Source organism: Hyperoodon ampullatus (assembly GCF_949752795.1).
Source record: "Hyperoodon ampullatus genome assembly, chromosome: 7".
In the NCBI taxonomy this organism is placed as follows: domain Eukaryota; kingdom Metazoa; phylum Chordata; class Mammalia; order Artiodactyla; family Ziphiidae; genus Hyperoodon; species Hyperoodon ampullatus.
Window position 1 is genome coordinate 82,211,636 of NC_136920.1, and position 18,202 is coordinate 82,229,837.

Genomic DNA, 18,202 nt, shown 5'->3' on the forward strand with positions numbered 1-18,202 from the left:
AAATTTGTATAGTTACTACATGCCAGTCACTGTGCTAATAAGTACCTTTGTTGGTGTTTTTTGGTTTTGTTTTGAGAGAGAATTCACATATCATAAAATTCACCATTTAAAGTGTATTGAATTCAGTGGTTTTTAGTATATTCATAAAATTGTGTAATCAACTTCCAGAAACTTTTCATTAGCTGAAAATGAAACCCCATACCTGTGAGCAGTCACTCTCCATTCTCCCCTTCCCCCTGCCTCTGTCTCTGTGGATTCATCTATTTTGGACATTCCACATAAATGGAATCCTACAACATGTGACCTTCTGTAGATAGCTTCTTTCATCTACCACTTGTTTTCGAGGTTCATCCGAGTTGTAGCATGTATCAGTACTCTGTTCCTTTTTATGGCTGCATATAGTCCATTGTATGGATAGACCACATTTTGTGTGTTCATTCAGTCTGGCAGTCCCTCAGAACATTGGACATAGAGTTACCGCATGACCCAGCAGTTCACAGATGGCATGATCTGATAGGATTCCTGAGTGTGCACCCACAAGGAATGAAAATATATTCATACCCAAAACTGGTACAAGAACGTTCATAAGAGCATCGCTCATAATAGCCAAAAAGGTGGAAACAACCCAAATGTCCACTTATCTTTTTTTTTTTTTTTTTTTTTTTTTTGCGGTACGCGGGCCTGTCACTGTCGTGGCCTCTCCCATTGCGGAACACAGACTCCGGATGCGCAGGCGCAGCGGCCATGGCTCACGGGCCCAGCCGCTCCGCGGCATGTGGGATCTTCCCGGACCGGGGCACGAACCCGCGTCCCCTGCATCGGCAGGCAGACTCTCAACCACTGCGCCACCAGGAAGCCCCGCACTTATCTTTTTGAGGTCAAAGTTCTTGATCTATTCTGCATCCAAGTTCCTCATCAGCTATAATCTGCACATATCTTTTTCTCATTCTGTGGGCTATCTTTTCACTTTCTTGATGGTGTTCTAAGAGTTTTATAGTTTTAGCTTTTACATTTTTGTCTTGGTTCAATTTTGAGTTAATTTTTGCATGTGGTGTGAGGGGTCCAGCTTTCACATGTGAATATCAAATTGACGGAGCACCCTTTGTTTAAAGGACTGTTCTTTCACCTTTGAATGCTCTTGGCACTCTTGTCAAAAATCAGTTGACCATAGGCATGTGCGCTTATTTCTGTACTCTCAGTTCTATTCTATTGATATCTCATTGTCCATCTGTATGCCAGTACCACTCTGTGTTGATTACTGTTGCTTTACAGTAATTTTGAAATCAGGAAGTATGGGCTCTGCATCCTTGTTCTTGCTTTTCAAGATTGGTTTGGCTATTCTGTGTCTCTTGTATTTCCATATGAATTTTAGGTTCGGCTGTCAATGTCTGCAAAAAAGCCAGCTTGCGTTTTGATAGGGATTGACCTCTTAATCAATGTGGGGTGTATTGCCATCTTAAAAATACTAAACGGGCCTCCCTGGTGGCGCAGTGGTTGAGAGTCCGCCTGCCGATGCAGGGGACGTGGGTTCGTGCCCCGGTCCGGGAAGATCCCACATGCCGCGGAGCGGCTGGGCCCGTGGGCCATGGCTGCTGGGCCTGCACGTCCGGAGGCTGTGCTCCGCAGCGGGAGAGGCCGCGGCAGTGAGAGGCCCATGTACCGCAAAAAAAAAAAAAAAACTAAGCTTTCCAATCCATGAACAAGGGGTGCCTTTCTATATTTAGGTCTCCTTTAATTTGTTTCAGTGATGTTTTATGGTTTTCAGTGTATAACTCTTGCTCTTTAAACATATTCCTAAGTATTTTATTCTCTTTGATGCTATTGTAAATGAAATTGCTTTCTTAATTTCAGTTTTGAATTGTTTATTGCTAGGTTTTATAACTGATTTTTGATGATTGATCTTGTGTCCTGTGACACTGTTAAATTTGTTACTAGCCTTAAAAGGGTGTGTGTGTGTGTGTGTGTGTGTGTGTGTGTGTGTGTGTGTGTGATTCCTTAGGATTTTCTACATATCAGATCATACCATCTGTGAATAGAGTTATTTGTTTTATCCAGCCTGAACGCCTTTATTTCTTTTTCTTTCCTATTTTCCCCAGCTAGGACCTCTAGTGGTGTTGAAAAGAAGTGGGGAAAGCAGAGGCCCTTGTGTTTCTTCTGTTCTTAGAGGGAAAGCTTTTCGTCTTTCACCATTGAGTGGTTAGCTGTGAGTTTTTTCAGGATGGCCTTTATCGGTGTGCAGGAGTTTCCTTCTGTTCTGAGTTTGTTGAGTGTTTTTATCATGAGTAGGTGTAGGATTTTGCAAATACTTTTTCTGTGTCTATGGAGATGATCACGTGGCCTTTGTCCTTTGTTCTATGTGGTATATCACAGTGAGTGATTTTCCCAAGTCCTGGGATAAATCCCAAGCATGGTGTATAATCCTTTTTGTATCTTGCTAGGTTTAATTTGCTAATATTTTGCTGAGGATTTTATGTCTATATTCAGAAGGGATTTGGGTCTGTTGTACTCTTGAGCTGTTTTGTCTGGTTTTGCTCTCAGGATAATACTGGCTTCACAGAGGGAGGTGGAAAGTGAAACAGAAGAGATTCTGTTTTTTGAAAGAGTTTATGAAGCGTTGGTATTAATTTTTGTTAATTGGCGATTTTGTTAACATTTGGCAGACTTTTCCAGTAAAGCCGTCTGGTCCTGGCCCTTTGTGTATGGGGGCAAGTGTGTCTTTGTTTCTTCTTGAGTCAGTTTCCCTAATTTGTAGAAATTTCATCTAGGTTACTTAATTTGTTAGCATAAAATTGTTCGTAGTGTTCGTAACCTTTTTATTTCTGTAAAGTCAGTAGTAATGTTCCCTCGTTCATTCCTGATTTTAGCAATTTGACTCTTCTCTCTTATTTTCTTAGTCTAGGAAAATGTTGTTAATTTTGTTGATATTTTTTAAGGAACCTACTTTGATTTCATTGATTTTCTTTATTGCTTTCCGTATTCTGTTTCATTTTTTAATGTTCTTTCTTGTACCTCAGCAGTTCTTAAGTGTGGTTTGGGGTCTCTAAGCCTCCTTCAGTGGGTCCTTGAAGTTAATACAGTTTTCGTAATAATATTTAGATGTCATTTACCTTCTACACTCTGATTTTCTCACAAGTATAATTTGGAGTATTGCAGAGGTCCCAGACAGGCAGAAGCAGGTAGAAGCAGAGATGAGAATCAGTTGTCTTTTATTAAGCCAGACATAAAAGAATTTGCAGAAATGTAAATCAGTGGTATTCTTTTCACTAATTTTTTTTTGTTTTGGACAATAGTTATTTTTTAATTAAAAATATACCATTTATAAGTGACGTGCCTTGCTATTTTAAAATGAATTATTAAATCTTTTTACAATTCTCAGTTTAAATTTCTAATTCATATTAAAAGATATAATCCACATTAAAAAAAGCTCTTAGGAGTCTTCAGTAATTTCTAATAGTGTAAAGGGACCATTAATGGAAAGGTTTTAAAGCTACTGTTATGTATTGTTTTACTTTAGTCTTTAAAAAACCCGATGGTTTAGATCTTACCATTTGTTGTAAACAGAATAGAGATCTAAATAATTCATTCAGAATTTTAGACTTAGCAGCCTGGATTTAAAACTAAATTTTCCAGAATTTATGCCCTTCTAAAATTTTACTACTCTGCCTTTTTCATTATTGTGAATAGCTAATTATTTGAATTTTTTCTTTTTCTATGTCATTTCATGCTCTGATTTCTTATGATTTAAAACCAGTTAATGAGTCAGTCTTGGATTACAGCATGTTCTCAGGATTGTGTGGTGTGCTCAGGCTGTAATGACTGTGCTGTTTCCTCAACAGGAAGGGGTCTCATGATGATGCTGAGGAGCAGGGTCGGAGATGAGAAGACCAACGTCAGGAAGTCTGCACTCCAGGTGTGAGTTTTTCTGGACATTCTTTTCATGTACTCTTTTTAAGCACTACCAACTTGAAGATGCAAGAGACTATTTTAAAAACCCTTCGGCCATATTCATTACTCACTTTTCCCTTAATGTTAGTTCACCTTGTTCCTGTTAAATGTAAATTACATAGATGAACTGAAGGATCATCTCTTCTTAAGTGTTCCTACTGGGTTGCTGGCTTTTTAGGAATCACAATTTTATATCCTTAATTTCATTTTTTAGAATAAGGATTCTTAACCTGGGGACCATGGATGGATTTTGATAGGGTTCATGAAACCCCTGAAATTGTTTCAGAATGCTTGTTTGTATAAAATGTATGTCAAGTTTTCTCCAGAAAGGTGTTAAATTTCATCAGATTCTAAAAGGTGGGATGTTACTGGGAGGAGGGATGGATCTATGATCTCAAAAATGAAAGAATCACAAACTTAAAAGGCAGTGTTTTGTCTGCAGTTTTGCTTTTTGTATTGACATTATGCCTAAGTCACCCCTTCATGTTACACATGACCTTCTAGGTCTTAGTGAGCATTTTGAAGCACTGTGACGTCTCGGGTATGAAAGAAGAGCTGTCTATCCTGCAGGACCGGTGTCGGGATGTTGCTGTGTCTGTCCGCAAGCAGGCCTTGCAGTCTCTCACCGAGCTTCTTATGGTGAGACGCAGCCATCGTGTGTCTGATGGATGGTATTTTACGTTACAAATAATTGAGCTTGATGAAGTACCTGTTAGAAACTCTCCTAAGTCCACTGTAGGATTCTACAGTGTAAGAGAAAGGAATCCGTCCATTACCTCTAGTAGATTGCATTTCATATTAAATATAATATGACTAATGCTAGAGAATGCTAATGGTTAGCATTCTGTTGACTTCAGGTTAAATCTCATATAGAAATGTGAATTTTAAAATTAATTTGGTTAGGCAAGAGGCCTAGATTAATTTTTGTCCATTAAAACCTATATAGGTGGTATTGCCAAAAGAGCAGATCCACTATATATAATTTACTTTTGCCAAATAATTAGTTTTTGAAGAATTTTAAAAGTGAGTTTTTTTCTTTATTTCATGATAGAAGGCATTAAGCAATGCATGTTTTGACTTTCTCTGTTAGCATCTATTCTAATTACTCCTTAGGATAAAAATTTACTATTTGCTCTCAATCTTGAATTATAAAAAAGTGCTGCTTCACTACCAATAATGAGATAGTCACTGTGTAAGTCTAAAATTCCAGTATGGGATTTCCCTGGTGGTGCAGTGGTTAAGAATCTGCCTGCCAGTGCAGGGTACACGGGTACGATCCCTGGTCCAGGAAGATCCCACATGCCACGGAGCAGCTAGGCCCTTGTGTCACAACTACTGGGCCTGTGCTCTAGAGCCCATGCTCCGCAACAAGAGAAGCCACAGCAATGAGAAGCCTGTGTGCAGCAGCGAAGACCCAATGCAGCCATAAATAAATAAATAAATAAATTTAAAATTTCAGTATGCACTGATTTACAGTTACTGGAGCTTGAATTTGGTTTTCACATAGATTTGGAATGTTGATTTTTTTTTCCACTGTATGTTTTATTTGTAATTATGTGAGCAACTACTTGTAACATATCCTAAAACATCGATCACAGCTTCCCCGATTTGTGTTCAGACCTGTGATAGAGTAGGCGTCTTTATGACTTCCTGACTTTCAACTCCTCAGGCACAGCCTCAGTGTGTCCAGGTACAGAAGGCCTGGCTAGGGGGGGTTGTCCCCGCCGTGATGGACGGTGAGAGCACCGTGCAGGACAAGGCCCTGGAGTGTCTGGACCAGCTCCTACTGCAGAACATCAGGCATCATGGTCAGTTCCACGGTGGGGACAACAGCCAGGTGCTCGCCTGGAAGCTGCTGACGCTGCTGAGCACAGAGAGCCAGGAACTGGGGTACGTTCGTGTGCAACTGGTTGTCCTTATGGAAGGGCTTTCGTTATAAATTCCTGTGTCGATCTCGGAAAATCAGCCCTCCAAATTGCTTAATATATGAAGACTCAATCTTGATCTTTTTCCCTTGACCTAGTTCAGATTTCTTAGCATTTTTGTGGTGACAGTTTTTGTGAAGGCTTCCTTTGCTTTCCTCTGAGTGTTTTCCAGCTTCGAATTGATGTCTTAATATGTAGTAGAAAGCATTAATAGATTTGCTATATTAACATTAACTTTCCACAATACTAGTTATTATGATAGATGACTTCCTGGGTATGACAAGTTAGACTTTTTCTGACATCTTATTGGGTTGGTTGACTTAATCACACTGTAGGATTTTTTCCATTTGATAACATTTGCTGGGTGTTCACTGTGCAGTGAGCAATGCAGTGAAGAGTTAGCACCTGCACTGATCAATTTTAATCTCTACTGCAGTAATCTTGCAGCTGGTTTGTGTTCGTGCTCCTTTGACTGTCTTTTCCTTTCCTTTTTTTCTAAATTTATCATATAAGAAACACCTCCCTGCTTGTTTACATGTACTTATGGAGGAATTATCATCCAATGGAGAGAATAATAGATTTAGTATCATAATAGATACGAATAATTGTTAACCATGCTCCAATATAAAATAAAAATTAAAAAAAAGTAGATACTGATAGATAATAATAGATTTAGTATACTGTCTGTGGCCCTGGCAAATCACCCCATCTCTCTGGACCTTAGTTTTCTCATTTGTAAGAAGAGTTGGTTACACTACACGATCTCTTAAGGTCCCTTTTGTTGTTAAAAATCTGACTGAAAATGCATTCACTCATTAAATATTTTATCAGTACCAACTATATGCTTTGCTGAAATTCCTGGAAGGGAGAGGAATTTCGCCAGCAGTAGAATCAACTACTTTTTTGCTTTTCTTAGGGATATCTTACTGTGCACACCCAGTGTATACTAGCTCATGAGAAACTGTTGGGAGGTTTATTTCATTTCTTTTTTTTAACTTTTATATTAAAATATAACATATACAAAAATGTACAAACTGTAAGATCAATAAATATCAAAAAAATATAGCCATGTAACCACCACCCAGGTCCAGAAATAGAACATTGCTCGGCCTGAGAAAACTCTTCCTTCCAGTCGCTCTCCTTCCCTCCTCAAAGGGAGCGACCACTGTGATTTTAACACCATGTGTGAGTTTTCTCTGCTCTTCATCTTCATGTAAGTGGAATTATGTGGTATGTATTCTTTGTGTGTCCGACTCCTTTTACTCAAAGGAATACAAGGTTTATTCAAGTTAATTGTGTGCAGCTATAGCTCATTCACTTTCATTGCTCTGTGTGTGTGTGTGTGTGTGTGTGTGTGTGTGTGTGTGTGATATTTGTGAAGAAGCTACAGTTTATTTATCCAGTCAACTGTTAATAGATTATGGGTCGTTTCCAGTTTTTTATTACGAGGTATAATGCTGTTGTGAATATTCCCATGCGTATCTTTGGCACACATTTCTCTTGGGTGTACACCTAAGAGCAGTGCTGTTGAGTATGCTTTTATTCATCTTTCATGGTTACTGCCAGACAGCTTTCCAGAGTGGTGGGACCAAGTTACATTTCCTTGCAGCACTTAATGAGAGTTCCAGTTGCACCATATTTTGGCCTGCATTTCATGTTGTCAGTCTCCCTTTTTAGCCATTTTGGTCCATTTTGGACCAATACTGGTATTTTCTTGGTGGCTTTAATTTGCACTGCTATGTTGACTAATGTAGTTGAGCCTCTTTTCACAGGTGGATTAGCATTTAGATATTCACATTGTGAATTACCTGCCCAGGTCTGGGGCCTTTTTTTTTTTTAATTAGGCTGTCACTCTTTTGCTTGTTCACCCGGAAGTGTTCATTATATATTTATGTACAAACATTGTTGTATGTATTACAGATATCTCTCCCATCCCATGATTTGCCTCTTTACTCTCTTAATGTGTTTTGATGAGTTCAGTTTATCAGTGGTTTTCTTTATGGTTAATGTATTTTTAAAGAAATCTTTTCCTACCTCAGGATCATATACATATTTTCCCATATAATCTCCTAGAAGTTTGATTTTTTTCTTTCCCCTTTATAGTTAGGTCTTTAACTTACCTGCAATTAAGATGTGTCATAGCTTCCTTCATAGGCTCTCTGTTTTCATTTTAAGATGGGGGAAACACCTGTGCATATTTGAAGTCAGAAAACCAGTATGTAGAAAATATCGAGGATGATTGAAAGGGGTAAAGTTTCTGAAAAAGAACAATATTTGAAAGGCTACACTTTATAAAGTAGGAGGAGAGAGCTCCGGAAATAAAAGGAAACAAAGAGAACAGGGAGAGAGAAACACAAAAGAGGACATAATATGAGCACTAGAGCTTTTAGCCTTTTTCTTCTCCATAAAGTGATGCTCAGTGTTTGCCCAGTACAGCATGTTCACAGCAGCATGATCCACAACAGCTAAAAGGTGGAAACAATCCAGGTGTCCATGCACTGGTGAAGAGATAAATAAGATGTGGTCTATACACACAATGAAATATTAGTCAGCCTTAAGAAGTCACAAAATTCTGACAGATGCTATAACATGGATGAACCTTGAAAACATGCTAAGTGAAATAAGCCAGACATGAAAGGACAAATATTGGATGGTTCCTCTTATGGGAGGTCCCTAGAATAGTTAGACTCTGGGAGGCAGAAAGGGGCAGTGGGGAGGAACTGCTTAAGGGGTACGGAGTCTCAGTGTGGGGTGAGAAAAAGCTCTGGAGGTGGGTGGTTGCACAACAGTGTGAATGGGCTTAATGCCACTGATCTCTGTACTTTAAAATGATTAAAAAGATAAGTTTTGTTATGTATATTACCACAATTTAGAAAACAATGTATTTATTTGCTGAAGTTAGGAAGGAGAGCGTAGAATTAGGGGCAGCAGTTCTCAAAGTGTGGTGCATTCAGGAGCTTAGGCTCTCTTGTCCTCTTAAAAACACCCATACATAGAGCTGTGAGTTCAGTTTTATTTGGGGCTTACTGAGGACTGTAGTCCAGGAGACAGCCTCTCTGTAACTGAGGAACTGCTCTGAAGAGGTGGGGGGCGGGGGTCAGTATATATGTGATTTTGGTGAGGGGCGTACGTGCAGTCAAGCACACATCTTGGTAGAAGGTGGCTGCTGGTCACGAGGAGCAGATGTCTCTGTTAATGAATTTTAGTGCTTTTCTAGGTATGAGAAGATGCAAGAAATTGGGCTCACAAAATCTTCCTGAAAATACCTACCAATCTGAAGGCCTGTTCTGCCAGTTTTCCCAGAGCACAGAGGGCCTCCTTCCTGGTCTTGGCCCAGAACTCCTCTCAGGAGTTGTGGAAGGTCAAGGGACTGCAGTGGCCAGTGACCTCATCCGTGTAGAGGCAGATGGCAAGCGGCAGTTTTTAGTTGGCAGCCTTTATCGTAATATTAAGATGTCATACGCCATTGCCACTTTTACTCTTTGACAGTACTAGAGTTTCCAGAAGCCATGTGATGATGTTGAAATAAATTGAATGGAGAATCAGATGTAAGAATGCACGTCTTTTGTTTAAGCCAGGCCATAAGGAGATTTACAAAAGTATAAAGCAATGTCACTGTTCTTACCAAGTTTTTTTTTTTTGTTTTGAGAAAGATACCAGGTTTTGGGGGGGAAGGAATTGCATTACTTATGTTAACATGTAATTGGCTTATTGTTATTTCTGACAAATTAATAGATAAGTATTTTAAAGTTTCTGTTTTAACTTCTAGTATGGCACATATTGACAGGTATAACCCGCATGAACAAGAAAGGTCTTCGAGGCGGTCAGTAATTCTTAAGAGTTCAAAAGGGCCCTGAGCAGAGAAAGTGTGAGAGCCACTGAACAAGGGAATCAACTTTAAAAAAGGATTGAGAACAGTAGGGCTAGGGGAATAGAGTTCTATAAATAAACTCTTCGGTAAGTTCTTTAATAAACAGAAAGTAACTAGGATTCCAGGATCTGCTCAGGACAGGAGACTTCACAGAACAGGTGAGCTTCGAGTTTGGACCTTGGCGTTTAACAAGGGGCGGGAGGTACTCTTGTGGAGGACTCAGCCAGTGCAGGGCCATGGGCGCATGCGTGGTGTGTGCTGCAGGGGCCCCGGGAGTTCATAGCACAGGAGGTGTCACGGATCGGCTGTGTCTGTGACCAGAGTCTGAGGGCACAGGCCACCGGTGAATGACTTGAGCTCAAGGCGTGGCGACCCGGGTCCAGGGGAAGCAGCTGGCTGCAGAGGACCTGTCCAGCGGTGGGGGCACCGGCTCTGAGGGCTGAGGACGCCCTGCGCCCTCCACTCTGGTTGCCCACAGTCCAGTGGAAAGGGAGTCACGGCAGCCAGCAGGGAGCACGTGGAGCAGTATGGGTTTTTACCTTTTCTTCTTGTTTTTAGCTTCCTTTTGATGGTGGTGTGACCTCAATCATCCCTAGAGGTGGCAAGAGTTGAGAGTAACCAGGCAGGACTAATGGTGAGGATCTCCAGGCAGGAAATAGCAACGCAAAGGCTTAGAGGCCTGCTGCTCCAGGAATCCTAACTGAAAGGGCTTCTGGGTGGGGTTGCTGTTGAACAAGGCCCGGAAAGCAGAGGTGGGGCAGGGCGGGGGGTGGAGGGAGGGCCGGGGATGGAGTCCCATTTTCAGTGTGTGCTTGCGACGACCCTGGTGATGGAGGACGTCGCCCAGAGTTAGGCTGTAGGCTAGAGAAGATGACTAAGAACAGACCTCTTCAGAATCAGCAGTTGGTGTGATTAGAAGAAAAGGAATTAGTGAAAAGGTCAAACAAGTCAACTGGAGTATAAGGGAGAGCATGGTCAGTTCTGTCCAGCAGGGGGCACTGAGATGGGCACTGAGGGGGGTTGCTTTGGTTTGATATTAGGATAGAGGTTGGCAGTGCTTTTCAGGAAACCAGGTGGTGTTTGCTGAACCGCATTCTGAGTGGTGCGGCATTCCCCTCCTTGTGATGGGCAGTGCGGCTAACGGAGGGTCCAGTTGGGAGGATTTGGGGACGGCTCAGCCCATGTGGAGGGTGTGCGTGGTCAGAGAGGAGCCAGATTTGAGATCTCAAACCTGGAAGTTCAGAGGATGTTTTGTCATTCTGTTGGCTTCCTGCAGTAAACTTCGGTTAATGTTCTGTGTGATGCTTGTACATAAACTTTTAAATATTTGTTGATTTCATGTATCTTGCTTTTGGATAGCAGTCAGATATAAATTATGTTAGTCATTTGCAGTAAAACTCTAGATAGATTTTTAACCAAAAGCTAATTTATTAATAAAACCATTCATTTATATGCATATGTTTGTTGTGTGTAAATGGGTTTATTTTCATACAGTTGCATTCTTTGTGCTTTGAGAATTCTTTTTTTCATTTAATGAGAAAGTCTTGCTAATCTGAGTGTGTATGTGTGCCTAACAGTAGAAGAAATTAATTGGGGGAAGGAATGTATTTTCCTCTCCACTTAAATATACAATACTGCATTTGTCTCAGGAGTCATATGATGTCATTCAGTGCTATAGGAAAAAGTAAAATAAATGGTTTAAAAATAGCAGTGACATCACACAAACACTTTAATACATCAGAAGCATTTTTTATTTTAGAAAAATTTGATATATGTATTTCTGAGTGGTATTGGCAGGTCATAGCAAAGTCGAGCTCGTTTAATATCACCATATTTAAATGCTAGGATGTCGTTTCTCTCCAATCCTTCCATTGAAAAAAGGACAATGTCTACATTTTTTTGTCACTAAAACCCTGTAGACTCTGGATGTACCTGTTATTGGTAACTTACCCCATATGTTTGCCTAGAAATTTTAGGGGTCTCAAGTGAATTATGAAATTTTATTATTTTCTTTAAAAATAAATACTTTATGGGCAGGGGAGGGGTAAATATACCTTATTCCGTGTAATAGTAATTAGAAAGATACCTAGTTTGCTATCAGATGAGCCACTAGCCAGGAGCCTCTGTTTGCATGTTTTATGTGCCAGAATCCTGGAGCATAAGTTGATACCCTTCACCGAGGGGCAGGTCTGAACAGTTTTGTGTATTTACAGTTGCAATTCTGCTTTCTCATCTTTTTTCCAGCCGCTATTTAGATAAGGCTTTTCACGCCTGGTCCAAGAAAGATAAGTTCTCCTCCACTTTTGTAAACAATGTGCTCTCCCACACTGGCAAGGAGCACTCTGCCCCGGCCTGGATGCTGCTCTCCAAGGTTGCTGGCTCGTCACCCACGCTGGACTACACCCAAATCATAAAGGCCTGGGAGAAAATAAGCAGGTTCGCATGCTTGTGATCTAGCTGCCACCAGACACGAGAGAGTCTTGGAAACAAAGCTCATGTCTTAAGGAAGTGGGCTCTTTCATAGCTGTTAATATACAGAGATCTTTTCTTTAAATTCTGGCTTAAAAACAAACATGAAAAAAGAATCACTTTTAGGCTTTCATTGTCCAAGTACATTAAGTGCCTTAATGCTCCCCAACTCGACTCCTAAACCATGCTACCCTACTTCCTCCAATACTGATAATCCAGAAGAAAAGTATTTTGTTGGCAGCAATTTTTACTTTGGTTCTATACTGATATTTCTTCTGCCCTTTCCACAGGCAGCAGGACCCCAATGCAGACACCTTAGGGCACATCCTCTGTGTTATCCGGCATATTGCAAAGCATCTTCCTCAGAGCACCCGGAACAAGGTGACAGGTGAGTGTCTACCGGAGAATCGTGAAAAGGCTTTGCCTTTCACTTTATATATATTTTTAAGAGTTAAACTTCAAGGGAATTGACTCTCTTTTTTAGATGTTATCAAAAGTAAGCTGCATGGATTCTGGTGGTCACCAAAGTTGATCAGCCCAGCTGTTGATACTTTGCAAGGACTCTGTAGGGCATCTGCAGAGACGCCAGCGGAGGAGCAGGTACGCTACAGACTCTCCTGGGTGTGTCTGTCTTTTGTCTGTACGTGGACATAACGCTCTGCCTTGAAGCTGGGGGCGTGTTCTCCGCGGAGAACCTGGAAGGGTGGGTGGTCCCCAGCAGTTAGTTCTCCAAGGAAGCACCTACGTGACAAGCAGTTGACATTCCCCAAGAAGATCTTGGCTGCTGAAGATACACAGCTCCTTTAGGAGGTCACCTCCTTGGTTCTGGGTACCAGTGTCTTCTAGGAAGCACACCTGCCAGACACCTGTTTCCAAGATCGAATCTGCAAGGTTGTCTTTTAATCATCGTAACCTCGGTGCTCACAATAGCCTGTTAGACCGTCCTCCCTCACTCCAAGGATGTGTGAGCGGTTTCCTCCTAGTCACAGCTTCCCTCCAGACCAGAAGATTTCTGATTAGTCATCATCCTGTCACCCTAGTATCTCTTGTCCCCAGAGTTCCCAGAGCCTCCTGCTGACATTCCCTGTGGATTCATCATCACAACTTCAAACCAGCGTTCTGTGTGACACAGAGGGTTACTCTGACTCCCCAAAAGCTATCCATTTAAGTATCTCTAAGATAAATTATCTTACTACCATGTATTCAGTTTTTATCATGAAATATACTCCTAGACAGTGCTAGTCATAATGAAAAATTTTAGGACTGGGGGTTATTAGTAATGATTTTAGAAGTCAAAAATTAAATAATTGCTGAAATATATTTAAATCTCCCAGAATAAAAACATTATTGTTTTCATCTGAGCTCCCTGCCACCTTCCTAAGCTTCATTTTCTTGCATAATAAGTTCTTTTTAAAAAGCCCTTTCCTGATAACTTAACCATTGTAGTAAGACAATATACTGTAACTTTTTTGCTTAGGACTTAAAACAGGTTGAAATTTAGTTAATTAAAAATGCCCAGCTCGGGCCTCCCTGGTGGCGCGGTGGTTGAGAGTCCGCCTGCCGATGCAGGGTATACGGGTTCATGCCCCGGTCCGGGAAGATCTCACATGCCGCGGAGCGGCTGGGCCCGTGAGCCATGGCTGCTGAGCCTGCGCATCCGGAGCCTGTGCTCCGCAACGGGAGAGGCCACAACAGTGAGAGGCCCGCGTACCGCAAAAAAAAAAAAAAAAAAAAAAATGCCCAGCTCTTTCTGTGTCTGGTGTTTTCCTGGCATAAACCTTTTGGCACTTTTTGGTGAAGGGGATACTTGCTTTATTTGATTTTCTGTTTATCTCTGATCCAAGAAAGTGTGTGAAAAACTTTTAAATAAGGAACCATTACCTAAGTAGGGAGCATATTTGAAAAGCAGAAAACCCGTAAAAACAAAACAAAAAGCTGATGATGAGGAACAAATGCTGTAGGAAAGAATGGAGGTTCTGTGGCAGAATGTGAGGGTGCCGTCCCCCAAGTGTCTGCGGTACGTCGCTTGTTAGTGCGGAGCCAGGCCTGCACCACGGGCCCCGCTTCCCGGGCCAGTGTGGCTCCCCAGCACTGGCTGGAGGGGGTCTGCACTGGGGCGAGCCAGGGCCGTAACGACTAACTGTCTGCGCACCACCAGCCACAGTCATTAGAACAGTAAGTTGTGTCATTGTTAGTCTGGGGGGAAGGCTGAGTTCTCATCAAACATAGAAACTGAGACCCAGAAGGGAGAGGAACTCACTGCTGCGTTAGGAGAAGGGCAGGGTGTTAGCTTTGCCAAGACCACCTCCCTTGGTGGTGGGCAGTAGACTAAGGCCCTGAGACTTCCCGGAATCTCAGGATACTTTACATCCAAGTGACCAGAAACGTACTTGTGCTTCTTTTCTCTGTAAATGAATGTCCTGTATTTTACGGAGAAAAACAAGTTACCCAAAGAAGAGACCGTCAAGATGTAGCTCAACGGCAGCACGTGTGAGAGGCTTGGTCTTCGGGCATCGTTGCTCTCTGCAAGCTTGGTGTGAGCTGATAGCATTCTGAGGCTGTCGTTGAAGAAGTGGGTGCAGGTGCAGGTGTGGACTGTGGGAGTAGAGATCGCGTCTGGAACAGGTGCTCGTCCTGCTGCCTGTACGCTCGAGTCTAAGGCCACGTGCTGCCATTCTGTCTCAGTCACAGCCGTTCAGAGAACGTGGATGAGACCAGATGGATGTATCCAAGGAGAGCGGTCAGCAGGGTGACAGAGCAGGCTGGCCGGGAGCGCTGAGGGCCTGGTATGTTTAGCTGGAGAGAAAGTGTGGGGAGGCCGGCTGCCTGGCTAAATACACATGAATGAAGGACCCAAAGGACGGAGACCTGGATTTATTTGGCATCACAGAGCACTGATTTCGACCAGTGGGTGGAAATTGCAAGGAGACAGATGTTGCCCAACTGAAGAAAAACTGTACTGAGGTCTGCCTAGAGTGGACAGACTTGCCTCTGGACACGTCTCTGTGGTCAGTGGGAGTCACACTGGAAGCGTGACAGGAGCCCCTGCATGGAGAGAGCCCAGGGCTGGCTGGCTGGTAGCTCGCCCAGACTCTGAGGTCTTCCTCTCACTAGCAGCCGGGCGCTGGGCCTAAAGGACTCAGCCAGGCTGGGACAGAGCACGTGCATTTCAGAAGCTCCAGGTTGTGCAGTCTGTTAACATCTTAAGTGCAGTCATTTTTGTAAAACGTTAATAAAGACAATAGCTTTGACACATTTTAGGCCGAGTCGGACTACAAATGTCTGGATTGTGATGATGGTTTGCCAGCAATTTGGCAAACTTAGAGTACTGTCTTGTGGTATTGCTGCTGGGCACTCCCTGGGGTGTGGTTCACACTGCCCCTTCCTAAGGCACCTGCCGCATAGTGTGGGAGACCTACACGTTAACCTGTAATACCAATGTCTTAAAATAATTCCTGAAACAGAAGCGAGTGTCTGGTAACGTGGCAGTCCTGGGGCGGAGCGACTCAGCTCAGCCTAGGTGTGTAGGGACGGCCTCCTGGGGAAAGTGCCTTCCAGGTTATAGGGTGTGACCGAGCTCCTCACTTGGCCCATAAGCGTGGTGAGATGTGTGGGCCGGAGGTGGGACCCCCTTGAGGTCACTTTAACTAATAAGAGACTCTGAAAACTTCTCTCTAATGAATACATTTCAGGAGGGTAAAAACTGTTCTTTTTTATTCTATGTGTTTTTAAAATATACTCTTTATTACAGTAGTTAATTCACCATCTACATATGCCAGAAGAATTGCAATGTTTTTCTCTATTGGAGGAGCACTGCTATTACAGATCTCTTATAAGTTAGGGCAGTAGATCTTCCTAAATAGATGTCTTTCCCTCTTATAGAGCAAATGTAACAACAGAAAGAAAGATAATACATAAATATATATGTTTGTAGTAAATATAGCATATTACAAAGAGCATACATAAGTGTTCTTCGTGAATTCCACTTAGCCAGTTCGCATTGCCAGATTGCTAAAAGAGCAAAGATGCAAAAGCATGATGGCTGGGGTTTCCATGGCTTGAGGTTTATGCATTTGAAGGCCGTAGAGTTTCTTGTGAGCAAGTTGTGTGTCGCGGGCATTCTGATGGATGCGTGGTGCCCTTCAGAGATGGCCTTTGACTTGCCGCAGGGATTACTGGTGCAGGCGTGCGGGGACGTGCTCTCCGCCTGTGTGCGCTGCCTCTCCGACATAGTTCTGAAGGAGGACGGGACCGGGAGGATGAACGAAGACCTGGCGGTGAGTAGCTGCTGCTCTTAGCGTCCTCCTCTCCTCCTCGTGTCGGCTGGGCCTGTAGACGGCTGTGTGAGGTGCGTTTTCAATACTCTTAGCAAGAAAAGGATTTTCCTAGCCTGGGGCTTACTCTTTTTTTAGAAGAATTTTTTATCGGTGACCTATTCATTTTTCTCTCCCATACTTATCATCTGGGGGAAAATGATGGTAAATCCTTCTACCAGTTGGGTCCTGTGAGATTCCTGATCCGACAGGGAAAACACAGTGTGTGTTGTGAGCTCAGAAGTAATAAGGTGAGAAAAGAGTAAAGTGAGCATCCTCTTTGTTCTTTTGGCTTGTTGGTTTGATGTTTTTTTTTTTTAAATGTGTCTGGCAAGCTGTTTGAATATCAGACTATAGAACAGCTCTCCCAGGTCATGTCTAAAACAAATGAGATATTTGAAAGCTGGAGAAGCTGCTGCCCTGGGAGCAGTGAGATTGTGTGGCATGCACCCTGCTTTAGAAATTGTGCCATGAAGAGGTGCCTTTGAGCCAGTGAACGCGGGGCCTGTTTTCTGGTTCAAGTAGCTGACTGTCAACAGAACATGGTGATTCTGATTCCAGCATCTGACACTGTCCCATAAGGGCAAAAATGAGCTGCTTTTTGATGCCCTTCAGACTAGGCCATCATTTTGCCAAAACTGGTCATTTTCCTTGTCTGTTTGAAAATTAGTAGAGCACTTCCTTCTGTGTCCAATTCCTGCTTCGCCCCCTCGCACTTGGACCTGGGGATTGGTGGCCATGTTTAGATTTGTTGGAGGAGAAGACCCTTTGTGCCAAGGCATTAATACGGACCCAGTTCAGTAATAAAAATATCCTGATCAACGAGAACTCAGATGTTTTGGGTCAGAGGTCACAATGTTTAGAGTGGTCCTGACCCGGGATTTCTCTGGAGGGTCTTGCTCCGCTAATTTGTCTGGGATTCCCTACCCAATCTAAGAAAAACGCTTATTATGACCAGTGAGTTTTCCCCGCTAAGATTTTTTTTTTCCTGTTAAATATGTCACCAAAATTTACCTTTTGGTCAAAATATATAGAGAAGTTTGCCCTATATATATTGTTTACTTCACTCTTCAAATATAATTCAAATGTGCCGCTAATCCACTGAGATACAGTGTGTTCAGTTCTTTTTAAACACACACATCCTTATTATTAGCTTTTTTACTCTTAAAACGCCTTTATTCAACATTTTACTGTTTATTTAGCATCACCCTTGTATTTTTACGATTAAAAAAATAAGTATTAACTGTTCAGCTGAAGGTCCTTAATAAAGACACAGTAGTGGTGGCTTGAGGAAGCAAGTTCTCACAAGTTTTGGAAGGAGTCTTACTAGTAAGCTAAGCAGGAGAACAGTTTGGAAGTGAGTTTAAAGCGTGCAACAGGCTATATGCCCTCTCACCCCGCACGTCCCCTCTGAGGAGGCAGAACACTGTCCCAGGATGCATCAGAGCTGATGCAAACGGGAAGGGATTAGGTCAACATAAATGTATAGTAATATTGCGGTCAACCTTGATGACATTCAGAGTTTTTAACATATTTAGGTAGTCATTAAACATATTGATCGTACATATTGACATGAAAGGATGCCTGATACTGAAATTTAGAATCACAGACTTCAACCTAGTGTGATTGACAAGTGTGTGAGAAAAGCAAACATGAAGCCCTGTGACTATAAAAATACT

At 42.2% G+C, this 18,202-nt stretch overlaps 1 protein-coding gene across 1 annotated transcript in view; it reads left to right on the plus strand.

Moving 5' to 3' along the window:
- The window catches only part of NCAPD3 (non-SMC condensin II complex subunit D3), a gene marked incomplete at its 5' end in the record, with an annotated part of 59,970 nt that overhangs the window by 21,137 nt on the left and 20,631 nt on the right, over positions 1-18,202 (plus strand). Inside the window, 7 exons of the mRNA XM_079708809.1 lie at positions 3,837-3,910; positions 4,450-4,584; positions 5,615-5,835; positions 11,986-12,177; positions 12,501-12,598; positions 12,695-12,810; positions 16,290-16,487. Of these exons, the coding sequence (XP_079564935.1) occupies positions 3,837-3,910; positions 4,450-4,584; positions 5,615-5,835; positions 11,986-12,177; positions 12,501-12,598; positions 12,695-12,810; positions 16,290-16,487 (1,034 nt within the window). The remainder of the gene's footprint in view (positions 1-3,836; positions 3,911-4,449; positions 4,585-5,614; positions 5,836-11,985; positions 12,178-12,500; positions 12,599-12,694; positions 12,811-16,289; positions 16,488-18,202) is intronic.